At 44.3% G+C, this 27,016-nt stretch overlaps 1 protein-coding gene across 4 annotated transcripts; it reads left to right on the top strand.

Moving 5' to 3' along the window:
* Positions 1 to 196: 196 nt before the first annotated feature.
* arhgef37 (Rho guanine nucleotide exchange factor (GEF) 37) lies at positions 197 to 21,202 on the top strand. Of its 4 annotated transcripts, none has more exons than XM_063877285.1 (16): positions 197 to 284; positions 3,643 to 3,838; positions 4,232 to 4,306; positions 6,446 to 6,843; positions 7,952 to 8,075; positions 9,450 to 9,597; positions 10,342 to 10,541; positions 11,151 to 11,281; positions 12,337 to 12,441; positions 13,365 to 13,478; positions 13,558 to 13,727; positions 14,754 to 14,901; positions 15,358 to 15,486; positions 16,669 to 16,864; positions 17,475 to 17,641; positions 19,516 to 21,202. In XM_063877285.1, the coding sequence occupies exons 4-16, from the start codon at positions 6,457 to 6,459 to the stop codon at positions 19,729 to 19,731; spliced, it is 2,235 nt and encodes a 744-aa protein (XP_063733355.1). In that variant the 5' UTR covers positions 197 to 284; positions 3,643 to 3,838; positions 4,232 to 4,306; positions 6,446 to 6,456; the 3' UTR covers positions 19,732 to 21,202. The 4 variants fall into 4 exon arrangements, with proteins under 4 accessions (XP_063733355.1, XP_063733357.1, XP_063733354.1 ...); XM_063877287.1 differs by having other exon boundaries at positions 4,235 to 4,306; XM_063877284.1 differs by lacking the exon at positions 4,232 to 4,306.
* Positions 21,203 to 27,016: the final 5,814 nt, after the last annotated feature.

The following is a 27,016-nucleotide window of genomic DNA, read 5'->3' on the forward strand; positions in this document are numbered from 1 at the left end:
TCACAGTATTCTAAATGATTAGTGTCTATATCAATAACTGTGGTACCAGTTAATTACATTTATTATTAAATGAATTAGCAGAAACCACCTCAAATTCACGACCTTTACTCTGAAAGGAACATCGCGTTTGTGAGGCTTTTACTTTATAAAGCAGAGGCCGGACCTCACTGCCCTCACTATCGCGAGTTTGACAGACTGCTGACATGACAACAGGTGAACGAGAGTTCAATGACAGACACGCTGAGAGCACCGGACGGGATGTATCCACAGCACGGGACTGAAAGGTAAACGCTTCATTATTTATTCAACGTTCATCTTTTTCTCCCCGGATTTATCGGAACACAAAGAGCCCGTTATTCCCCACAGGAGGGGCTCGCTTCTTCGAGCCCTCTCGCGTTGAGGCAGTTTTCCAACGAGATTGGGTTTCAAATCTTCACCTGACAACAGGCATGTGTTCAGAGAGATGCAGATACAAGCTTATTTATTAGTATTTACACACCATACTCTATGGAGGACTCAACATAAGTAGAAGTAGTATAAGTATAAATAAATGCTTTAATAAATGTTTGGATAAATACAGGAATAAATACAGGAATAAATACAGGAATAAATACAGGAATAAATACTAGAATAAATACAGGAATAAATACAGGAATAAATACTAGAATAAATACAGGAATAAATACTAGAATAAATACTAGAATAAATACAGGAATAAATACAGGAATAAATACTAGAATAAATACTAGAATAAATACAGGAATAAATACAGGAATAAATACTAGAATAAATACAGGAATAAATACTCGAATAAATACAGGAATAAATACTAGAATAAATACAGGAATAAATACTGGAATAAATACAGGAATAAATACTAGAATAAATACAGGAATAAATACAGGAATAAAGGAATAAATACTAGAATAAATACAGGAATAAATACTGGAATAAATACAGGAATAAATACTCGAATAAATACAGGAATAAATACAGGAATAAATACAGGAATAAATACAGGAATAAATAAATAGATAAATGTGGAAATAACTGCCTACCTCTTGAGCATACTGGCACAGAAATAAATAAATGTAAGTGAACATAAATGTGTATATATACATTAGATATATATTCTGTGTGTTCTTTTGTATTCTCAACTTTGATCTATTTCTATATCAATTTATTTATTTGTGCCTTTTTAATTTTTTTATTCTAGTATTTATATATTTCTGTAATTATTCGTTATTTTATTCATATATTCCTGTATGAGGTTGCCTATCCTTCAGACCATATCAGACTAAATTCAGTCTACGTTTTTGTCAACAACACTGAGGCAGCATGCGGGTTCCTGGGGTGTGCAAACAAAACAAAACCACACATTGTAAACCTCTGTGGATCAGACGAACCACAGCAATGTAGGCAGGATGCAATCATCACACACCATGACCCATCTTCCTCAGCTGTGTGTCCCTCAGCAGGAAGGGAGAAATAAACGTTAAGGACTTTTTAAGAAGAGCAGCAGTGATTGAGTCAGGCTGTATCCGTCATATGGATCACAAACTTGGAAAGTCTTTGATTTCCACCCTTTTGGATCCCTGAATCTGGACTGTAATTCCCCTGACAGCTGAAAGTCCATCATATCTTATCACATAGATTTGTTGAACACTCAGTTCTGATTGGTCAATTTGGAAATTCCTACTAGTTTTCCGAATCAATGAGATCATTTTTAAATCAGCTGTTTGTTTATTCAGATTGTAGTCATGACTGTCTCCTTGAAGACACTCAGTAGTCTGAGGCTGGACCACCCTGCAATTACAGTAATCATGCTTCTACATTTAGCTTTCGTTCTGAGTCATCTTTCCCTGCCTCTCTTCTTGAATCACCTTCCCTTACAGTCATGACATCACTCTGTAACTCAAACGAGAAATGTGTTTCCTGCAAGTCTCTGTAGGGAGCAGGAAACATGTGTGTTGTCACTCTGCAGAAGTCTTGCTGTGTGCAGCACACCTCCAGTCAGCTGATAGCCGGATTTCGTCCGGCAGCATTCCTCCTCACATACCGACGTGATGAAGATTATCCTCCCTCATTCCTCTCTCTGAGTCCCGTCATTGTCTCTGAGCTGCCGCTAACGTCCTGTTCTGATTATCCAGGCGCTCACTGAGACGGCCTGTTGAGTCTGTGGAATCCTGTAAAGCAGGGGGTGTCCAAACCTTTTTCACTAGTAGAGCTGGGGTATGTACTTAGTAAGTGAATGTAAATAAATCAGATGCAGGTAAATTATGCTTGAACAAACTGTCAGAAAGCAAAGGTTTACACAGGGTTTCATTTATTCTGTATCGGCAACTCATCCCTTAAATCAGAAGCCTCAGATTGCTGATAATAAGGGGAAATATGAAGGCCTTATTTCAGATGTGTTTGCAAATAAGTGAATGGGCTTCAACCAAGATTAGTTAGAAAACGGTTTTCAACGTTAATCGACTGAATTGATGTGAGCATCAAGTGGGCATATTCCTCATGAATACTACCATACTACATACTACATATGTGTATATATTTAATAAGTACAATACAAGAAAGCACAGGTTTCAGGTGTGGGCCATATTCGATTATACGATTCAAGATGGACAGCGGGCCGTAGTTTGGACACCCCTGCTCTAAAGGAATAACATATCAGTGCTGTGTCTTTGAAACAATATTTATTCAATAGAGTTTCCTGCAGGAAGTCCATTCCTCCAATACAGCTACATTTAGGAGACAGAGGTAAACACTAGAGCTATGATTACATCCTGTCTCTCCGTCAGTACCTCCCCCCTGCTCCTCATGACGTTGTGAAAACAAATCCACTGCAGCAGAATGAAGCGGCCTGCGAGCGTTCACCTGATATCCAGTCCGACGTCAGGAGGATGTTTTTCTATATTACCAAATAGACATTTGGCCCCCATGTCAACTTTAAAGGGCCCCTATTCTGCTCTTGATCAGGTGTATTTCAGTGTATGCTGCAGCACGTCTTTTCACCCTCTGACTGGAACCACAGCCCAGTATCGATTCTGAGAAAAAAGTCATTCTGAAAGAAAGTCTCCATGTCTCCACGTCTCCACGTCTCCACGTCTCCACGTCTCCACGTCTCCATGTCTCCATGTCTCCACGTCTCCACGTCTCCATGTCTCCACGTCTCCATGTCTCCTTGTCTCCTTGTCTCCATGTCTCCACGTCTCCATGTCTCCATGTCTCCATGCTTTAATGTTCAGACAGCTCTTTATGTTTCTCAGACTGCCTGTGCTGCAGCTCCTCTTTCACCCTCTGTCTGAAACCAGAGCCCTGTCTGCTCTGATTGGTTAGCTGGCCGGCTCTGTTGTGATTGGTTAACCACTTTTAAAACTTTGTTTCCACGACAGAACAAAACCGTCTTGATGCAACAACATTATCTAGAAATGTCACATCTACATATAATCCTACACACACAAAGGGCAGGATGTGTTGGTACTTCTTCCCCCTCTGACACTCACACTTTAATGGTGTCTGATTAGGCTCCTCATGGTTCTCCTATCTCTTCTACATCGGTGTTAACCTGTAGCTGCAGCTCAGTCTGAAATGAATGACCCAAAGTAAGGAGCTGTAACCCTCCCTTTGTTGCTCCACCAGCAGACAATCCTCAGCAGAGAGAGGAGGATGGGACGTCCTGCCGAGCTTTTGTTTCCTGTGAGAGGAAAACTTCAATCACTCCAACGCTGCGTCCTGATTGGTCCGTGCAGCTTTTCATGAAAAACCTTCCAGGTGTCATCCCATTGGTTCTTCATTCCACTTGTGAAGACCTGTCGGCCAATCAGCATTCGCCTGGGTGAGCGCCACTTCCTCTCCCCACCAGCTGCTGCAGTCAATCAGGCTATTCAGCACTGTGTGTGTGTGTGTGTGTGTGTGTGTGTGTGTGTGTGTGTGTGTGTGTGTGTGTGTGTGTGTGTGTGTGTGTGTGTGTGTGTGTGTGTGTGTGTGTGTGTGTGTGTGTGTGTGTGTGTGTGTGTGTGTGTGTGTGTGTGTGTGTGTGTGTGTCCTCCCCCTCCCCGCTTTTTCCTCTGCAAAATAAACCCTCCTTTTCCACTCCCATCCCCCCTTTCCTCACACACTTAAACACTGTTCACTCACACACTCTCGCCACATGCTGCAGCAGCCCGGTGTGTGTGAGGCTCTGGACAAAGTTACACTAGCGCGTGTGTGTGTGTGTGTTTTGATGCAGCAGCGTCTCCTCTGCAGCAGATTTCTTCTTCAGTTTGGACGCAGAGACTGAAGCTGAGTCAGGATTCTGCTCCAGGTAAAGACCGCCTGACCTCATGGTTTAGTGTTTTTAAAGACCCTCTGTCACTGACACACACACTCTGTCGTCAGGACGGTGTGTGTGTGGCTCTGTGCTGTGGTTAGCAGACGTCTGCAGCTCTGCACTAAGGAAAGTTTTTGTGTCGGGCTGGGACTCTCTGTTTCCTGTGTGCCTATCACAGGGCTGCAGGATTTAAAAGAATGAGTTGTGATTATTTTGACGGATATCGCTTTGCTTATCAGGTTTGAGGAGAAATGGATTACATGTAACGGGATAGTCAGTCTGGATTTATTTCTAAAAAATCGATCACAGTTTGACCCCAGATCTAGTTAATATCCCAAACTCTGAGTCAACACATGCTGCTAAAGCCTTTGACCCTGTGTTGGAGGGTAAAGCTGACTGCACGGCTAAATCAAATTAAAAGGACCGCAGATGTTCACCTGAAAAATGCAATGTCATGCAGTCCAGCCGTGCAGACCACTGAGGGAGCAAAGGGAAGATATCAGCAACAGCGCTCAGAATATATATTACCACAAGATGAGTCAGACTGAACTCTATAACCTTTACGGAACAAAACATGTGATAAACAAGTGTACACTCACACAGGACAGGGCTGTGTGTAGGTTCCTATCAGAGCGTCATTTAGTTACTGGAAGCTTTGAAGGCAAAAAACACTGTTTTCACATCTGTGTTTTTCCTGCTCTTCTCTTTATTCAATACATAAAGGATTTATATTTGGACAAAACACAACATTTTAAGACACCTTGAACTATAAGGAGCTAAAAGGCACATCACAATTTTCTAAATGAGGGTAGAAAGTAATCTGCTCGTTGGATATGTGGTTTCAGCCCTAGAGACCGTCTAACTGCACAGAGTGTGAGTGGTTTAATGTAAGGATTGGAAAAAAACACCCTACAGATCATGACACACACACACACAGTCATTTAATCACTGAGTCAGGAATCAGCCTGTCATCAGAGTGTGTATGAAGCTGCTGTCTGCTCAGCTGGTGCATGTAGAGCTAATCACCACAGTCGCACGCTTCACCTCACACACACTCCTCTCTGCATGTGTGTGTGAAGTTAGCTGTGTAAACAAAGCTTTAACATCTGCAGCACAGCTGTGTGTGTGTGGGTGTGTGTGTGGTACGAGTTCACTTCCCAGGGAGGAACCTTGAATCAGGAATGTTATCAGCCTGAACTCCGGGAGTTCTTATGTGGCAGATATCTGCTCCAGAGGCAAAACACCAACTTCACAAAACCTCTCTCCCTTTTTGAAAAGTCAGTCAGTAAAAGTTTTCATGGCAATCATTTTATTTATGGTATTACATTCCTCCTACCTCATTATCATACAGACACAGACAATGAAGAAATACTTTAAATATATTTATGTGTTCATGTTTTATTTGATTATCAACTTAAATATATTTATTCATGCATTTATTTATTTATTCTTATATTTATTTATTTTATATTTATTTATTCTTATATATTTATTTATTTAATATTTATTTATTCTTATATTTATTTATTCTTATATTTATTTATTCTTATATTTATTTATTCTTATATTTATTTATTTAATATTTATTTATTCCTATATTTGTGCCACAGGGCTCAGTGCTCGGACCTCTTTTGTTCCCATTATATATGCTTCCGTTAGGCTGTATAAGGCATCAGTATGTTCATTGTTATGCAGATGATACAGATTCTATATTTATCTTTCAAGCCTTATGAAACCAATCATCTAAATAAAATTCTAAATTGCCTGAAGGACTTAAAGATGACTTTACATGTTTTAATTTTAAAACATCTCAACACACTATGTGAAGATATGCTCCCTCTGGACGGCATTACAAGGCCTTCAGGGAAACCGTAATGGAGTTTGATAAGGGGTTGTCCTTTGTCCACTCAGATATTTGACACCGTGCAGCAGCGGTTGCCTCTCACCCTGATGAGAATCAATCACAGGGGTAACCTTATATCTTGTCATGAGGGCTGGGCTTTGCAGCTTAACCAAAAGTCAAATCAAAACCAAAGGGTTCCTTTCTTCCTCAGACTCCTCAACTGTAGCTACCAAGGCTCTTATTGTGAACTAAAACAGAGGAACTTAACAATCAGTGTTTCTCTCCGACAGTGATCTACATCATGGAGGTTCCCAGGAGGCCTCAGCCCTCCTCCTTCACTCTTCCTCTCCCTAAACCTGCCTCATCTTCCTCTCTGATGGGAGCGCCAACGATGAAGGATGGAGACGAGACCTTCAGCTCAGAGGAGGACGCCAACCTTTATGTGGACGCTTCCACACACGTGAGACTCTCCTCTCAGGACAGTTTCTCAGAGGACAGGAAGAACAGGACAGAGGAGGAGGAAGAGGAGGTGCAGAAGAAGACACAGGAGGAGGAAGCAGCAGCTAAAGAGCGGGCGGCTCAGAGGCAGCTGCTGGCCATCGAGGAGCTGGTCCAATCAGAGAGGAACTACCTCCGTCTGCTGCAGGTCAGCACGGTGACCATCAGGGGCAACCTCAACAAACTACAGGTACCTATAACCCGATTTATTACACAGAGAACCTAAACTGATCCGGGTTAAACCCACGATATGTGTGCACTGCCTTTGCAAGTCCCCAGGCTTTCAGACGAGCAAAGTGAGTAAAATATTTAGAATATTTCTTAGGAGGGAATACATGAGCACAATTAGGGGATGGGAACTACCGCATGTACAGGTTGAACAGCTTCTAGGTTCATCGTGTTCTTTAATGTGCAGCTCCTCTTTTCACCCTCTGTCTGAAACCAGAGTCTGCTCTGATTGGTTAGCTGGTCGGCTCTGCACAATTCAGATGTCCCGCCCCCTTAGCCTATCACGTACAGTGTGTTGGAGTGCTAGCCTATAGGAGCGCGAGTGTATTAAAATATTTCTCCATCAGTTTTGGAGTTGTTAGTTCTGTATCCTGATGTGAGACAGCCTTCAGGAACAGCTGTTTAATCACAGACCATCACTACGCTGCTGCAGCCGGCAGAGGAATGATCTGCTGGGGTTCGTTTTCAGCTCTTCATTACCTCTGATTACTGCCACCGAATCATTCATACTGGGTGCAGTAATGAAACGAGGCCTCAAAACATAATGAAGTCAGGACGAGACGATAACACACGAGGGGACGGTGGGGGAAGGGAGGTGAATGATGTGCTGGTGATCTGCTAAAGGAAGGATCCGTTAATAAGAGACATGACATCAGGATGTGTCTGCAGATGTGGGGAAACGAAATAGATGGAGTTTAAATGTTATCAGAAACACGGGGAGCATGATGTAATGAAGAGAGAGGGCTGAATGAGGTTACTGTGAGAGGACAGTGGTTCGTTTGTCTTCTGCGGCGATGCTCAGATACTTCTTCCAGCAGAACCGTCCGTCCTCTCTTCAGGAAACAATGGAGCCAAACAGAACAGGCATTGGCATTTTTCCTGTCAGAGAGCAGAAATGTATGCACATAACAAGCATTCATGTGAACATGGGGATAAATGTTACTTTTAAAAAGGCCTATTCTGCTTTTGGGGGGTTTCCTCTCATCTAGTGTGTAATGTAGGTTTTAGTGCATGTAAATGGTCTACAGAGGCTAAAATCCCTGTCCCTATGTTATCTTTCTGCACCACAGCCTCCTCCAGCCAACCTGGACAGCATGTTCCTGTTCATCGAGGAGGTGATCCACGTGTCCAGCCGCCTCATCAGCCTGATGGACCAGAAGCAGCCCGGAGACCCTCTGTACCTGCAGACCCTCTGTAAGACCCAACTCCAGATTCAGGCAGTAGGCGTACAGATTCGCACTTACAGTATTAGCCTACAGAACAGAACAGCTGACAGAGGAGTGAAACATCTGATCCTCTCAGGATTATGAAACAAGTTCAACTTTAATCTAAAACAGTGAACATTTAGAAAAAAAGATCGGGCTTTTTTAAACGTCGACATTTGGAAATATGAAGGAAATGCAGAATTAAAAAAAGAAAATTAAAGGAAAGAAATCGGGAGACAAAAAGTGTGCATTTTTAAAGAAGATGATGAGGGTCAGATGAGGAGGAGTACAGATCTCATAGAGCAGATTCAGGCTGTAGGCGTTTAGATTCACTCAGTATTATCCACAGAACAGAACAGCTGACAGAGGGGAGAAACATCTGACCCTTTCCCACAAACTAACACTCTGATCCGGTAGTAATCCCCAGTTTTAAGAAATACACTTCCTCTGTATCCGGATTACTTCGTCCTGTTCCATGTGATCGTTTGCCTCCTCTGAGATCGGTTGCTTTGATAACACTTGTTGACAGGAAACAAAAACGTCGTTCACACTTCCTTGTGGTTTTCACATCTGAGTGATAATCGAAACCAGTTCACATGTCCCAGTCTGAGCAAAGGTCTCTGCAGGAGGTGATTAAATCTCCATTTCAATGCAAACACACAGGAGTGTCTTAGCTCGAGATGTGTGTGATGAAGCGACTCTGTCCGCAGAGAGTCTTTACGCTCTTTCAGATTAAATAACGACCATGTTTTCAGCCATGGGAGCTAGCACTGTATGGCACCTTCACAAACTAGTGATAGTAGTTTTAAAAAGAGACGCACGACATTTTATCAGCTGCTTTCCAGCATTGGCAGAATTGAAATGACCAAAAAACTAATTCTGTAACATCAAATTAAGCTTTCAAAATGAGGAAATGGAATTTGGAAATAATAATTTGATTAAATCTGCAAAATGTTACGTTCACTTTCCTCAAAGTCTCTCCCCGTGTTTATGGGATATTTGAGTGACGTGGTGCTTAACCCCTCAAGTCTGTTTGTCTGTTATTTTTATAATGCTATCATTTGCATAGATCATTTACTAAATGAGAGCAACAGCTTGTTGTTAAACGGTATAATCAACTCTGCTGCATTTTAAAGTTCTGCTTTTGGTTCCTTATAGAAATCAATAGTGATTTGCTCTGAGGATGATTTCCAGCCGGCATATTTATATTTATTATCAATAAGGAGTATTTAATCCACCAACAGATGACTTATTCCATCATGTTCCTTCCTTCCATTGCATTCCACAGTCAGAGGCGACTGTTGCTGCTGTGCATATGACCTTAACCCTAAAATACACGCCTCCCTCCCTCCCTCCCTCTCAGGTGACTCGTTCCTCAGCCTGTCTGCGGACATCGAGGCGGCCTATAAGGAATACCTGTCCAACTACTCCAACGTCACCGTGCTGGAGAACAGCTACAAACAGAAGGAGGCGCTGTGGGACGACATCGTCAGGGTCATCAAGGCGTCGGCGTACGTGTTCCTGCTCTTTACACGGATAGTAACTAAAGACATCACTGCTGCGATTCACCTTCAGAATCAGAACAGCTTTGATAATCCCACAGACTATTAAAGCTGTTCTGGTGTTGAGCTCTCGGTCCTTTCACCTCTTTCCCGCTCTTCTTTACTGGGAACAGTTTAGCCATCATGAATCCAGTCTTGCTCTCCACAAATAAAGAAACGGATATCCCAAATGTTTCTTAAATGGTCCGGACCTCTTTCTGTGAGTCAGAGTCCTCAACAGTCAGCTAGCGAAAAAGAGCCAAATCGACCAATCAGAATGGAGTATTCACATGGTTGCACCTCCAAAATGAAACCTAAAAGACCTAACATTTGATATTGTTTTATTTCAAAGTATCCCACAGTATTCTGACAGCCTGCGTTAAAGGGACCGGACTTCTTCCTGTGGATTGATATGACTGCACATAGTCCCTTGATCAGAGCGTTCTCCCTGGCAACAGTCAGCTAGCGAAAAATAACACACTGTTTAGCAACGGTCTGTTCCCCTTAGCAACGGTCTGTTCCCCTTAGCAACGGTCTGTTCCCCTTAGCAACGGTCTACAGGTGAAAAATATCAAACCTCTGGAATATCCAAATTGACCAATCAGAATCAAGCCTTCACCTAAGCCAAAACGAAAGTAAAGTGAAGTCATGTTTATTCCACGGTGTTTCCCGGTGCATGGAGCTGATGTTGGTTGTCCCCGTCCCTCTCTGCAGGCCGGAGGTGAACGCCACCTCTCTGAGCTTCTTCCTGGTGATGCCGGTGCAGCGGATCGCTCGGTACCCGCTGCTCCTGCAGACCATCCAGAAACACACGGAGAGAAACCACCCGGCGTACGCTCTGCTGGAACACACCGCGCACACCTCCATCGCCCTGAACTGCCGCATCAACGAGTACAAGCGCTTCAGGGAAGTGGGTGAGGAAACACCGGCTCTCATTCGTTATTTTCCCAGCAGTTTTTCAACGATCAATTAACTCAAGTTTGATCTGTTATACGTCAACTGATATTTGTTACTGAATCAGGTTCACACACACATTGCTCATGGCTTTGGTCCATAACTTAAACACAGTAAAAGGAAACACGTTGTAGGAGAAGGATCAGAAACAGAACCGATATAAAAAGCAAATATTAAAAAAGCTTTGAGTGAACATCCGGCAGACTACAGCTCCTTAGGTTTTAGAGAGGTAAAACGTGCAGAAGTGATGCACAGGGCTCTAACAGCAGCAGGTAAAGTAGTCCAGTCTGTCCGGGTTTTTAACTGGAACGCTTTTTTTTTGTTGCATCGGGACAGAGAAATAAATCTGATCAGATAATTTGATGAGTAGGGTACAACATACTGCTTTAGATAAGGGGGATAATTACAGTAAATGCATTTGAATACAAGGTGAACGCGTCTTCTTACATTCAATGAAGGCCATTGAGGCTGTGTTATATGCAAGGTATGAATGAACTTCAACGGCAGAGTTTGATCTGAAAACACCCGCTCTTTACGATGCCCCTGACTCTCCTCGTTTCTACTCTTAGCCGACAAATACAAGAAGACAGAAACGCTGAGCATGAAGGACAAGATCAACCGCCTGAACACACACAGCATCGCCAAGAAGACGGCGAGGCTGAGCCAGCAGATCAAACACGAGACGGGGATCAAACCCAAGGTAGGAGAGCGGGTCGGTCTCTGCAGAGTCAGACACTGGGCCGGTCCCTGCTCGCCTGCAGGCTGGAGCATTTACTGCCACTGCATTAATGTCACACTCACAGACACCAGCTACTGTTTGCATATAAAACACATGAACCTTTTTCGATGATGGGATGCAGAGCTGTAGGAAAGGTATGGATGTACTTTATTGATCCCCAGCTGGGAAACGTTTTCAGCTTAAAAAAGTAAGTAGAAATTAAAGAGTGGAAATAAAGACTTCTTCTCATTCAAGAGTAGAAAGTGTACAGTACAACTTACACAAGGGAATTCAAAGTGCTCTACACAAACTGAAAGACATTAAGAGCAGTAGTGCAGCAGGACCACGTTACACACACGCTAATATACCTCCTATTTAATCTTCAGCATGTAAAGGATCCCTCATGTATGTGGAAGCCATTAAACAGATTATTTGGAACAGGGCGGCGGTGGCGCTGCCGAGGGGTGAAAGGTGGACTTTTAATCCCATTTAGAGATCAGGAGTTTCACTTGCTTTGGACAGTTTTCACACCAAAGTATTTCTACTTTTACTAAAGTGAAAGACCTTCTTCCAGCTCTGGTAGAACTGTCTCTGAGACATGTATTCCTCAGGCAGACCGTCTGGTTAATGATCAGTGTGTTCCCTGCAGAGAGGATTCTTTTATGAGCTTTTATTGGACCTGCTCTTTGCTCAGACACTCAGCTTTACCCGGGATACACTGATCTGATCCACGACTTCAAACATCCCCTCTCCTCTGGTTTCATTTCCCCTCCTTTCGATCTGTTTGCATTTCTCAGGCAACATGTGGGTTGAAACCGCATTGCATGGATGTAGAAAGTGAAGGAGAGACGCTTTGTACACAGCTCTTCTCTGCAGTCGCTTGTTATTCTGAGACGTTTGCTTTGTATCATGGTGATTTAAAACAGTCAAAGCTTTAGGGGAATTTGAAATATGAAAACAGTAGAGCTCAGACTGTCCCGAAACCATTGTTTTGGAGCGGAAGGCAGGGACTTACAGGTTCCTCCCTGTGTCTGCAGCTGGTGGACGAGGAGTTCGACGCTCTGGAGGGTTTCTTCTACGTTCTGGAGCACGGGATCCTGCAGCTGCTGGAGAACGTGGAGACGTACCTACACCACCTACAGGTACGCTGAGTGCTCAGTGAAGGAGGATATTATCGACCTGATGCCGTATCTATCATCCCTGTTCCCTGGCTGTTCTGCCCTATGTTGCATGCTGACACCTTGCAGATATGGAATGAAAAACCACGTGCATGTCATTTTTTGGGATTCAGGGAATGTCAGTAATCATTAAATCTGTGTCCCATGTGACGGGGAATCTCATACCTTGGACATTTTGTGCTCCAGAGGAATTGATGTTGGATAAAATACTTCATTGCCAGCCTTAAATCCGTTATTCTATTCCACATTTTCATCATGCGTAGCTAAACCAAACCGTTAAAGGGTTAATTGCCTCGATTTGAAACACCTTCTGGTCCTTCATAAAGGTTCAGATTTCCTCCAAAGACTTTCTGCTCTCTCCCGTCTGCAGAGATGTATATTTGGACATGTCTCCATGAGTCTCTGAGTCACTCTGTGTAAACTCCGAGCTTCCTGAGGTCAAACACACGTTTCTGTGTGCCTCCACACTAAAATGACCCCGGGTTAAATCCGTTTTTCCTCTTTCCATTCCAAACATCAATGACCAGCAGTGTTTCATATTTTCCTGCTCATACACGCCCTACGCTCTGCTCCAGTGCCAGGTTTATCAACCTTTACTCTCCAGATAAACTGCTTTTAGAGTTTGAATGAAGTACTAACTCATTTTAAGGCAAGAAACTAACTATTAAGGTCACCTATATGTGATGATTTTATCATGAATCTACGCTGATGTGTGGAGCTGTGAGGAGCCGGGTGTCTCAAAGAAAACACGCCGATAATGCTTAATAATTCCCGTAGACACAGGGTCCAGAAGACCTGATGAAGAGCTCTAAGAGTACAGAACATTTGCCTTTAATCAGTGTCAGTTATCAGGGTCTGACAGCCCCTTCTTCTTCGTTGGTGTGCAGCGGTTCCTGGCCTGCAGGACCGAGGAGTTTGATCTGGATCTGGATGGAGAGAAGGCTCTGATCTGCTTCAAGGAGATCACCACGGCTCTCAGGCAGTGGATCCTCCCTACCTTCGTGAGTCTGCCAGACGGTCTCATAGCAGGAGTCTGTAGAGATTATATCATGAGTAAATAACGAACTGAACTCCCCGCAGGAGAAGAGGATGAGGACGCTGATCCACAAGCCACTCTGTGCTCTCCGGGACCTCCTGCTGGGCCCCAGGAACCTGATCCGGAAGCGTCTGGACAAGCTGCTCGACTACGAGGTGATCGAGGCCAAATCCACGCTGAGCTACGAGGAGCAGGCGGTGGCCAACACCTACAGGTAGAGAGGGGGGGCCAACACCTACAGGTAGAGAGAGGGGGGCAACACCTACAGGTAGATAGGGGGGGCCAACACCTACAGGTAGAGAGAGGGGGGCAACACCTACAGGTAGAGCGGGGGGGCCAACACCTACAGGTAGAGAGAGGGGGGCAACACCTACAGGTAGATAGGGGGGGCCAACACCTACAGGTAGAGAGGGTGGGGCAACACCTACAGGTAGAGAGGGGGCCAACACCTACAGGTAGAGAGGGGGGGCAACACCTACAGGTAGAGAGGGTGGGGCAACACCTAGAGAGGGGGGCCAACACCTACAGGTAGAGAGGGAGGGGTTGCGTTGGGATGAGACCAAAAGTTAAAAAAAGTTCCGACCGTTGTTAAATATTCTGAGAAAAAGTCAGAAAAAAAGAACAAATATTTTTTTCAGTTTAAAAAAAAGAAGTTTTTCTCAAAAATAAAAAAATAAATTCTTAAAGAAAAATATAATTTAATTTCAGTAAAAAATATCAGAACTTTTTCAGATTTCTGAGATTAAACAAAATGTTCTTTTGACCTTTTTTATTTAAAGTAAGAGGCACATTTTTATTCTATCCACCAGTTTAAGGAGATCCGTTTCCTGCTAATATTTCCAGCTATGAGAAGCAAGGAAAACATCTTCGTTGATGCAAAGCTGTGAGGTCTGTTTTAGTCACCATAAAGTATGATCAGAAATGTAAAACTTTATTTTAGTTTTTAAATAAATATATTTTCAGAGTGAATACCAAAGGTTCAAAAACATAAGCAACACTGAAAACAAAATCCCAATAAATAAAGAAAGCTAAATGGAAGAGAGACTTTAATCTGGGGCATTTATTTATGTCCTTTGAATATTACGCCCCTATGACGTGGCTGGGTCTTTACAACCTCTCTGTCTGAATGATCCTGCTGAATGAGATTGGAATTGATCTAAAGAGGAGAGTTGAAGGAATACAGTTTAATGTTCTCTCTTTTATTCCTCCCCGGTTCCCCGGTTCCCCGGTTCCTCCCCAGGACGATGAACACCCTGCTGCTCACCGAGCTCCCCCAGTTTAACCGCGTGGCTCTGCAGATGATCTGGAGTCTGTTGGGGACGTTCAGCTGCCTGCACCGAGACCTGGCCTCCGACGTGGAGCAGCTCTTCCACAGCTTCGCTCAGCAGGTCAGATATTCACCCGCGTGAAGAAGCAGGACAACAGATAAGGACAATAACAGGACTGGATTTGGGTTGATTTCTACAGTTTTATCTTTGACTTTACATTTATATATATTTATTTACTCTTTCTTTATTTCACAGTATGTGTTAGTCATATTTTAAATGCTGATTTTTTGTTTATTTTCATTTTGTATTTTGGAGTATTTTACATTTCAAATTAAATCTACAACTTTTTAACTTTGGAAATTTTCTCTTTTTTTGGTTGAAATGTTTGTCCCATCCCTTTTTACTTCATATGGCCTTTAATAAGGCGTCATACAATCCTCTGTACGTCACCCTCATTTCCTATGCTTTATAGATATGGAAAGTGATGCATGATGATGTTTGTTTGCTTTGTTCGAAATAAATCCCAAATTAGGATCAAAACAGGAAATCTGATCTCATCTTAATTTCTTCCTCCAGCTGCCTAAAAGCTCCCTCAGCCCCGGTGCATTCTGGGAGTGGGCGGAGTCGGCGGTGCTGGATGGAGCGCAGAGGCTGGAGACTTTGTGCCAGACGGTCGAGGAAACACTGAACGCCCCGTCCAGCCAGGTGGGTACAGGAGGAGCACAGACCAAAGTGTGTGAACCAGTGTCAGTGTTGTACGTCAGGCAGAGACACACTCCTCCTCACGGGCTGCAGCAACTGGCATTACCACACCTCCAGAATAGAGGAAGGTCGCTGAAGCTGAAGGACAGGACGTTACAACAGACCGACGTCCTGTGTGAAAGTGACTCAGCTGCACACACACTTCCTCACACTGGCAGCTGCTTAAAGTGATCTGATACCTTATAATGCAAACATGCAGACAGATGTGGAGGAATGAGCAGCAGGAGCCACTTAATACCCAATGTCTGACGTCACTTCACACCAGTGTAGCAGCTGCTATCGCTCCAGTAGAACCAGTCATCACAGGGGTCAAAAATCTAACTCAAAACGTTAAAAGATGACCATTTATTTTAGTCTGTAAGCTCTTTGTTTACGTCCCTGTCTGTCCTCCCGTCCAGTTATCCTCACCTTTTACAAAGAGCATGCGTTAAAGGCCACAAGATTATCTTAAATGAGCTTGTATACAGTTCTGTCACCGAGGACGGACCGCTCTGGGCTCGGTACAGACCCTGCAGGTAGCATTTTCAGGTAGAAACCGTTCACTTTCTACCTGCGTGAAAGGGAGAAGCTTTGACTCCTGGACCAGAGGCTCAAGCTCACTCATTGGTGGGTGTTGTTAGGTAGAGAGAAAGTAGATCCTGCATTAAACTGCTAACATCAGGGACTCTGGTTCCATTATACTCAATAGAAGGCAGACCTCCCTACAGCTGATATTCCCATCAGAACAGAAACAAAAAGTACCCTTTAAGGCGTGTCCTGCTGTATTAGGTCCTAAACTGGGTCACATTCCTCAGACCTGCCAGGCCGCCTCAGCTTCTGTCACCTAATGACGTGTTTTTATCATCTCTCATAAAGCGGATTTTCTCGCTCTCTGACAGCTGACACCGAGCTGTCAGACGTGTTGTACAGGATGCACAATGTGCCGAGTCATATCTGTGTATCTACGTATCTACGTCATGTCAGGCGTTTCTACATTTCCCGTAGTTCCAGTACATTGCTCAGAGATGTCCCACCACGTACAATGTGATAAATTGTAGCCAATAGGAGCACACGTGTACGTAGTGATGTCATCGTGTTCCGGAAGTAGATAAACAACTCCGATTGACTTTCGTTTTGTTTTTCCAGCTTCTGAGCCCGTCCTCTCAGCGGCGCCTGCAGCAACTGATGGAGAAGCACGGCTCGGGGAAGATCTACCAGGTCTCCGTGACGCTGGTGGGCAGCAGGGACCTGGACCTGAACCTGAACCGGGGAGAGCTGGTTGCCGTCATCAGCCAGGCCGACACCAGAGGAGACAAGCGCCGCTGGCTGGTGGATGCTGGAGGTGAGAGGTCGGCTGCTGCTGGGTTAACATCTGATCTGAGTTTTGTTCAGTGCAGCTTTCTGAAATGAAGCGATATGGCGCCCTCTTGTGGCCGTTTGGTGGTAGTGCACATAACCATCACTCACAGGTGCAGTAGGGACATTACATCCAGAGGGGTTGTAAGGCTCCAGTATCATAAGGGTTGTAGCCCAACTCAGATACCATACACATGTCCCCCCCCCCCCCCACTGTCCATATCCAAGAGACGTAGTACCTTTTACAGTTAAATGCGTCAGTCTGGTGCACATTTAAGAGGCTAGTGTGGGGTAATCCTGCTCCTTCAGTTGGACGGACTGATGGGGATGTGGGTTGGTTGCTAAATAAAACGTTTAATAATACACCACGGGTTACAAGCACTCATTAAACAATAAAAATATAAAGTAAACCAATATAAAGTAATGCTCTTCATGGGAGGCTTCTCAGGGTCTCCCCTCCAGGACCCAGACTACTGCAAGAGACCAGAGCCAGGTTACCAGCATGGTTTTACCTCATTACCTCCAGACAGCACGTGCTGAAATGCTGACTCCAGGTTTTGAGGACTCATTCCTGTTGATTCTGGTGTTGTCTGCAGGTAGGCGGGGGTACGCTCCGTCCTCGAAGCTGATTCGCTATCACCAGCCGTCAGAGGATCCGCCCCCTTCGCCACACCTGACCCTGCCTGACGGGGGCGGGGTCAGACGACACTCCTACACCCCCGAGAGCCGGACGCTGACCGTCCACAGCCAGCCGTGCTTCCAGGTGTGTGTGTGTGTGTGTGTGTGTGTTCATTTCCTTAATTACACTTGTGTCTGAAGCTTTTATTGATTGATTGGACGGCGTTCAGCTGAGTAGGCAACATTTTGTCACGTCTGACTGTGTGTGTGTGTGTGTGTGTGTGTGTGTGTGTGTGTGTGTGTGTGTGTGTGTGTGTGTGTGTGTGTGTGTGTGTGTGTGTGGGTGTGTGTGAGTGTGTTATTAATGGAAATGTCTATAATTGGTAGTTTAACCTTGTAAGTGGGTTACTGTGTGAATGGTTGACAGCTAATGTATGCAGCGTGCAGGCTGAGATAGTGTGGGTGTGTGTGTGTGTGTGGGAGAGGGGAGTGGTATCGATAGTACTGTAGGTGTGTGACGATTTATGTGTGTGTGTACATGGTAGAGAGATTTAGGCGAGGGGTTGATAAACTGTTAAATGTGTTAGGCATAGTGTGTGTGTGTATCTGGGAGTGTGTGTGTGTGAGATATGTCTGCACACTGCCTGTTAAAGTGAGTGATTGCCACAGTGACCTTTTATAGAGGTGTGTTTCATGCCCCCCCTCCCCATGTCCATAACACATGACCCTGAGACTGCTCATGTACATGACACACACACACACACACACACACACACACACACACACACACACACACACACACACACACACACACACACACACAGAGGACCTCTGTCCATGCTGTGACAGGCAGTTATAAAGCATCTTTATGACCTCTTCTTTTATCCACGCTACAAATGTAGGATATATTCTTTAACTTCGGGATTTTATCCTTTGCAGACCATTTACATCCAGTAACACCCACAACACACACTACTGGGAAGGGGAAAGGCTTTTTAAATTCTAGTAGTTACTTGTGTTTTGGCTACACTGCTCAACTCAACAGCTGATAGCCGAGGTCACTTCTCCGCCTTCTTTCTGCCCGGCAACAAGCTGATTAAATTATGATTGGTGCAGAGCTCATGCTGCAAAGTGTGTGTGTGCGTGTGTGTGTGTGTGTGTGTGTGTGTGTGTGTTTTAACCTACATATGTTGGGCAGTTAGCACAAGTTGCATTAATTAGCATATGCAGACAATAGTTTAAGAAATGGTTTGGCCAATTTAGATTATTTGGGAGTGGTTTTGGGGGTCATTGCGGACGCTGAATCCATTGTTAGGATCAATAAAGGCAGTTTAACCAGAAAGAGGCCATATCTTGACTCTCTGTGGATTTAGATTAATTTTGATTAATTCTGAAGTTCTAGAGGACTTTGGATCATTTGGATTGGACAGATTGCTTATCTATTGGGCAAAAATAGACCACAGTAGAGATAATCTACACATTATTAGGGAGTAATGGATCACATGTTACAGGGTTACGTAATCAGGACACCATGTCACTTCTTGGTGTAAATCCGAGCTGTAGCTGAGGCTGGAGGGGTCCGACCTGCAGAATAAAGTGTGCCTCCAAGATCCTGACTGATGGATGCTGAGGCACTTCACAGAACACTTGTTGACCTTTCCTCTAATGCCACGCTGCCAAGTGTCACGTTTCTCCACCTCTGGTTCCAGTAAGGTCATAATGAAGTGGTTTCCATTCCCCTCTTATCCTAGCGTTTTACCCTGTGTGCATCGATCTCACTTCTTCCTCATTCTGCCTAAATCTGGAGCAACTCAGACTGATTAACTGAGGGAGCAGACAAAGTAGATCTACGTCTGGTAGATTGATCGTGAAGTGGGCACTTAGAGAGTGTGTGACCTTTCCTCTGATGCCACGCTGCCAAATGTCAAGTTTGTCTGTTATTTTTTTACCAGTAAGGTCACAAAATAACAGCATCTCCTCTTGCTTTGACATCCCCACTCTCCTGTCTGCGTCCTCCAGGTGATGGCAGTGTACGACTTCACAGCGAGAGGAAACCATGAAGTGTCCATCCGGGCCGGAGAGGCGGTTCGAGTCCTGGAGGCGAAAGACAAGCGAGGGAATCCTGAGTGGAGCCTGGTGGAGGCGAGGGGCGGGAAGAGGGGCTACGTCCCCTCCAACTACCTCTCCATCATGCCGATAGGAGCCGGGTCAGCTGGGACGTACCCGCCGTTCTGAGGAGAGGAAACACTGACCCTCCAGTTTGTGCTTCCCCCTCTAAACATGCAGGGGTGTGAGCTAACAGCTACAGGACTGCTGAACTTTGACATACGAAAGCAGTGTGAGCTAAGTTTGCACTGCAGAAGCCCCGCCTCTCCATTCATCCGATTGGACGATGGGGAATAACTGCAAAGATCCCGGGGGGGCTGGGGGGGGGTTTGCAGTTTTTCTTGCCGCTTTAGGCGCTTTTGCTTCTGCAGAAATGTGAGCTCCGTGGAGCAGAACATGCTTCTTATGGAGCTGCTTTAAATCCCCCCGTCTGATCGACCTGAACAGCATCCTGTTATTAAGCTGCTCTAGAACAACAGCAGATCAGTGTTTTTCAAGGCACAGAGCCGGGGAATACAAACAGCCAGGTCTGCTGCTTGAAAACAAGGAAACTATTCAGTTTCAAAATCTCTCCTCAGACTGAAAGGCTTTGACGTCATGCATTAAACTCCACCCTCAGACTTTAGATTGGACTCTTTTATAAGACAGGGTTTTGTTGGCAATAACTCAACTCTAAAAATGCATATTTAAGTGGAGAAATCCAACAGATGTGAGTTTTAAAAACACTGACATCTTACTGTAACGCCGTGCACGCCTGAGCTAGGAACCTGGCAGGGCAACGGTGGAAAATGCAATTCAGACGATACACGATCTGAAAGTGAGGATTTACTTTGTATAAACAGTGTTTTAATATCTATCTGCTTAACTGGGGAAATGAAGGAAGCTCCAGCTGCATAGAGAGGTGCAGGAATGAGTCCTAAATCCCGGGAATGAGTCCTAAAGAGGACCTCTCTGTAGCTGCTAGTTGCATCAAGTTTTGCTCGTTAGCACTTTAGCAGAACAGCTGATCTCTGCTCTCTGGAGGACAATCATGGAGTTGCACTGCAGATCTTTTATATTAAGAATCACTGGACACAATCGGGGGGGGGGGGGCGGCTTCTGAAGGATCATGGGAGAAGAGATGTCCCAGCATGCTCAGCGGGACGAACGTTTGAGAGCTAATTGTAACACTAAGAGGTGTGTGTGTGTGTGTCTGTGTCTGTCTGTGTGTGTGTGTGTGTGTGTGTGTGTGTGTGTGTGTGTGTGTGTGTGTGTGTGTGTGTGTGTGTGTGTGTGTGTGTGTGTGTGTGTGTGTGTGTGTGTGTGCGCGCATCTCTGTGATTTGAAATTGGGCTGACAGGTGTGTGTGTGTGTATTGAGACTGACAGGTACACGTTGCTCTCATCATCTCAGACTGTGTAAAGGGATGTAAATGTGAAATATCTCGGGGGGGGGGGGTGGGTTTAATCACAGAGATGGAATAATATAGAGAGGACTGAACTTCTGTATTAATTGACTCCTGATGATTTTTGGATACTGATCAATTAATTTGTGCCATTTCTTTGTATTTAATTCATATTTGAGTGTATTTAACATTTACATTAAAATACATTTCAGTAGAGATGTCCCGCCCCTTAGCCAATCACGTCTATGTGTTGGAGCCCTAGCCAATAGGAGCGCTTATGGAGGAAAAAATGAAAGAGGGATTTTGACATTTTAATTCCAGTTTTGACACGAGGGCGTCTCCCTGACTGCTCGTGCTTTCTCAGAACAGTGCTGCGTCGCTCAGCTGGAGATCAGCTGTTCTCCACGTCTGAATGTCAGGCAGCAGCAAACAGTGGGGGGGAGAGGTGTGTGTGAGACACTGAAATACCAAATGTCCTCAAGGTTAGTTTAAGAGAGAAGTAAAGAAACCTGGCAACCTTATTTTACCTCTCAAAAAGCCAACATTTGCCATTAAATTGCATTTAATTTAGCATGAATTTCTTTCTGAAGACCAAAATACTTTTCTTCTAATTTCCAGAGAAAATCGACCAAAAACCACCAAGTATTTCCCATTAAAATCTGTGTGTGTGTGTGTGTGTGTGTGTGTGTGTGTGTGTGTGTGTGTGTGTGTGTGTGTGTGTGTGTGTGTGTGTGTGTGTGTGTGTGTGTGTGTGTGTGTGTGTGTGTGTGTGTGTGTGTGTGTGTGTGTGTGTGTGTGTGAGAAAGTGTGTGCCACAAAAGCTGTCTTCTACCACCAGAGGGAGTAGAAGACCTCAGATGTTTGATAAGAGCTGCTTATTGTGTGTGTGTGTGTGTGTGTGTGTGTGTGTGTGTGTGTGTGGGTGTGACCTCCTTACCTTGTCAGTATTACAGCAGAGCATAGTCCTGTACATGCTGTTCATATTCTTTATGATTTTCACACATTTTTATTAACTAACAAGACATAGGTGTGTAGCAGTGTGTGTACTGTAGCAGGTGTGTGTAGTAGTGTGTGTACTGTAGCAGGTGTGTGTGTGTGTGTGTGTGTGTGTGTGTGTGTGTGTGTGTGTGTGTGTGTGTAGATAATGCATTGTTTTGTAACCCTGTTTGTTTGAAGCTTTAACTTATTTGATGCTACCTGACCTGAGATTAACCATGACGTCTATTGAAGTATTGCCAAAGTTATTATGATGTTAAACACACACACACACACACACACACACACACACACACACACACACACACAGACTGACAATTAAATATAACCTGTTTAATGTCCTTGTGTCACCTCACATTAATTTACACACACACACACACACACACACACACACACACACACACACACACACACACACACACACACACACACACACACACACACACACACACACACACACACACACATACATTATACCTATGAAGTGTGTATTACTTTATAGGTAAATTCCCATTTAGAAAAACCAGCTGAAGTCGCTTTAAAACTGAAGCAAACTTTTAAATTGATAAAAAATGAAATGATTTGTCTCCGAGTTTGGAGTTAGAAAACATTAAGAAAACAGTTTAAATTTGATGCAAACCTCCAGGTATTTGACTCATTTTAACATTTATTCCAGTGTTTGGTATTTATTTTAAATTCCAAATAAGAACAGCTGTTGTTGGTGATGCTACCTGGAATTTAGCCTCAATTTTATTAAACTGTTTTCTTATTGTTTTCTAACTCAGAAGACCAAATCATGTTATCAGTATGACAGTGTTTTCTAATTCCCAGGAATATTAGAGAGACCAGCTGGTAACTACAATTGTAAAAATAAATGTAGTGGAGTAAAAAGTAAGAAATTGTCTCCAAAAAGTAGTGAGTAAAAGTATAAAGTAGCATAATGGGAAAGGTTCTGGAGTATATGTACTTCGGTAGAGATTGATCCTGACGGAAACACCAACAGGAAGTGAAGCTGAGTCAGCAGTTTGTCTGAGAGCTTCTCTGTTCTATTTTAGACTACACGACTTCCAGGAGTTTCTGACTGACAGAAACACTGATTGTGTTGTTCTGTTTTCAGAGAGAAAACCACCAGCCCAAACTGGTTCAGATACCTCTTTCAGTTACCGGAGGATAGAGCTTTATTGTCCTCGCCTCAGCATCCAAGGCAAGACGGGCTACAATATCAGGTTCAAACAATGAGCTTGAAGCCTCTCCTGTTCTCAGGTATTACATACTGTATGAGTACACAGGTTGGTTGAATACTTGACTCTGATTGGTCAGTTTAGACATTCCAGTGTTCTGTTATTTTTCGCTAACAGACTGTTGCTAAGGAGAACAGACCGTTGCTAAGGAGGACGCTTTGATGAAGGGACTATGTGTCGGCCGTCTCCATCGGGAGCATTAGCCGGCTGCAGCGAGCACTGGAGTGTGAACTGAGGAGCGGGTTCAGGGGCTTTTAGAGCGGCACTTAGTGAACAACGCTAACTCTGAATTTGTGTTGAAGCGCTGCCAGCACACACACACACACACACACACACACACACACACACACACACACACACACACACACACACACACACACACACACACACGAATATCTTATGTCAGCCTATGAATATCTTCAAGATGCAAGCGTTGACTTCCTGTTCACATCTTCCCTTAACATACGTGTCCATTCAACCATGTGTGTTCACTTTAAAGGCATGAATTGTGTGTGTGTGTGTGTGTGTGTGTGTGTGTGTGTGTGTGTGTGTGTGTGTGTGTGTGTGTGTGTGTGTGTGTGTGTGTGTGTCCATTAATGCATATGTCAGCAAACTTATTTTCAGTTTAATGCAGAGGAAATGCTTCAGGCGTCTGTTACCCTCTGCATCACTACCCAGTGTGTGTGTGTGTGTGTGTGTGTGTGTGTGTGTGTGTGTGTGTGTGTGTGTGTGTGTGTGTGTGTGTGTGTGTGTGTGTGTGTGTGTGTGTGTGTGTGTGTGTGTGTGTGTGTGTGTGTGTGTTTGAGAGCTGGTGTAAGAGTGAACAGATCTCAGACTATAAATAGCTAACAGGCTGATCTAAAAATAGACTCCCTGCTCACACTGCCGCCTGGAGGACACCAGAGGAACTGCACTCAGCCTGACATCAACATTCAGTGTTGTGTTTTTATTTATGTTTATGGCAGTGTGTGTGTGTGTGTGTGTGTGTGTGTGTGTGTGTGTGTGTGTGTGTGTGTGTGTGTGTGTGTGTGTGTGTGTGTGTGTGTGTGTGTGTGTGTGTGTGTGTGTGTGTGTGAGACAGCTGATGTCTGGAATTAGGAGCAGCCAAAGTCAAACCCCCCCAGGAGATGGAGAGGTGCTGCCACAACACACACACACACACACACACACACACACACACACACACACACACACACACACACACACACACACACACACACACACACACACACACACACACACACACACACACACACACAGTAATACCTGTCTCCCACACCACTGAAGATGATGCCTATGATGGTGAGTGTATCACATCTTGTTTTTGATCCTCTGTTGTGATTGGTTGACCGCTTAGAGATGTCCCACCCCCCACGTCCAATGTGTTGGAGCACTAGCCAATAGGAGAATGAGTGTTCCGTAGTGATGTCACAGTGTTCCTCGAATAATTCTAACATTTAAGGATAGCTTCACCTCTTTCTAATCTCGAATCAGCCCGGTAACTCTTCATCATGAGAGCCTGTGACTTTATAAGTACCGACGTCCTTTATGCTCTATGTCTTTAAAGGGTTGGGCAGGAGAAAGAAGGACAGTGTGTCATATTTTACGAGTATGTGTGAATACAAAGTACAGTGCTGCGGCAGCAGGATAAATAAAGGTTAGAAAATAAACACGCTCCGTAAACCGACCCGCACGACTTCAAACGACCTGAGCAGAGAGTTAGCAGCCAGACGGTGAGTGGAGGGGTATATTTAGGAAGAGACCCTCGTGCTCTCACACATATCAGGTGATAGCCGTGTTTAACACACACACACACACACACACACACACACACACACACACACACACACACACACACACACACACACACACACACACACACACACACACACACACACACACACACACCACTAAATGGCATCTCAGTAAAGACACGGAGGAAACTAAATACAGTCTGAGCTTAATGTTGTTTTGCTATATGATAACTGTTGGAGCTGTGGAGTCATCTGTTGTTTACTCAGTTTAGGAAGGATAACCTTAACTTACATCCACTTTTATCCGTCTCAACAGAAACTGAATTTTTTCTCCTCCCTCCGTCTTCATGTCCTCAGAAAGTTTATTCATGGTGTGACAAAGTCCTGATTAACTCCGAAGTAGAATCTGACATGTGGATGTGAGGCGTTGTGACACGCTCTCAGTGTAACGGTGCAGAGACTGTCATCTCAATCAACTCGCATTTACTTCATGTCACGCCTCCAGTCTCTTCAAATCATCCCATCTCCCTTTGTTTTTTTGTTCCCAATTTCCCCAAAAATGGTTCGTATGGACGTCTGACTTTATTTTACCAAACCCTCCATTTGATTATTGCAGAAAATAATCTATAAAGGAACTACAGCACGGTCACATGACTTCACGTCACCACCGCTAAGCTAAAGGAGGCTAATGTTGGGCTATAAAGGAACTACAGCACGGTCACATGACTTCACGTCACCACCGCTAAGCTAAAGGAGGCTAATGTTGGGCTATAAAGGAACTACAGCACGGTTACATGACTTCACCTCACCACCGCTAAGCTAAAGGAGGCTAATGTTGGGCTATAAAGGAACTACAGCACGGTCACATGACTTCACGTCTCCACCGCTAAGCAAAAGGAGGCTAATGTTGGGCTATAAAGGAACTACAGCACGGTCACATGACTTCACGTCACCACCGCTAAGCTAAAGGAGGCTAATGTTGGGCTATAAAGGAACTACAGCACGGTCACATGACTTCACGTCTCCACCGCTAAGCTAAAGGAGGCTAATGTTGGGCTATAAAGGAACTACAGCACGGTCACATGACTTCACCTCACCACCGCTAAGCTAAAGGAGGCTAATGTTGGGCTATAAAGGAACTACAGCACGGTCACATGACTTCAAGGCTAATTTTGGGCCTGATGATGTTTCGTCGTCTCATTTAGACAATTTTAACAAAACGTGTAATTCTCTTCAGCTTGTGTTAACACATCTTATTTTAGGATAACAACAAAAAACACTATCAGAAAACCCTTGACCTCTAGACGTGGCGGCACTAAATGCTGACTCAATTCTAGGTTATAGGACTCATTCCTGCACCACTCAAAAACACCTTAACCTTTGCTACTGAAAGGGGACAGTCGACCTGCAAAAAATGTGGCTTTGTGGCCTGAATGTCCCCACAGGGATAAATAAAGGTCCATCCTATCAAGAATACTTGTTGTGTTGACAGTCACATGATTTGTTACCTGTGTAAACAACCAGGTAATAACCTTGTTTTCCTCATATGTCTTTCCCCTTATTCCTCAGAAAGAGCTAAACCCTGCTGTGACCTTGATCTCACCTCACTGAGACCTGAAATAAAAAGAGATTAGTGGCTCTGGTCTGAGAGGAGGAAAATCAGGAAGGAAAGAAACAGAATGAGACGGAGGAGGGCTGAAGGGAGGGATAGAGGGATGTTTTGAGGAGGAGTAATGGAAGAAGTAGTACTAAGAGAATAAATAGGGGTTGTAGAAATTGAAAGGGAAGGATGGGCGGAGATGATAAAGTAAAGAAAGAAGGGGTTGAAGGACTGTTTGGTCACAGGAGGGAAATGAAGCAGAAAGAGGAGAAAATGACAGCGAAGCAGGAGATAAAGGAGGAAGAAGAGGAGGTCACATTATCACTAAACCCATAAAAACCCTCTCTATTCAAACACCAGGGCGGACAGAGGACGGAGGAGAGAACACCGACGTAGCAGATTTAGTTGGGAGACGAAAAGAAGAAAGGGCAAAGAACTC

This window comes from Eleginops maclovinus, chromosome 23 (assembly GCF_036324505.1).
Source record: "Eleginops maclovinus isolate JMC-PN-2008 ecotype Puerto Natales chromosome 23, JC_Emac_rtc_rv5, whole genome shotgun sequence".
NCBI classification, from domain to species: Eukaryota; Metazoa; Chordata; class Actinopteri; order Perciformes; family Eleginopidae; genus Eleginops; species Eleginops maclovinus.

Coding starts and splice junctions, on each gene's coding strand:
- arhgef37 (XM_063877285.1), top strand. CDS start 6,457: ATGGAGGTTCCCAGGAGGCCTCAGCCCTCCTCCTTCACTCTTCCTCTC. Junction 6,844..7,951: donor GCAACCTCAACAAACTACAG/GTACCTATAACC, acceptor TCTGCACCACAG/CCTCCTCCAGCCAACCTGGA. Junction 17,642..19,515: donor ACAGCCAGCCGTGCTTCCAG/GTGTGTGTGTGT, acceptor TGCGTCCTCCAG/GTGATGGCAGTGTACGACTT.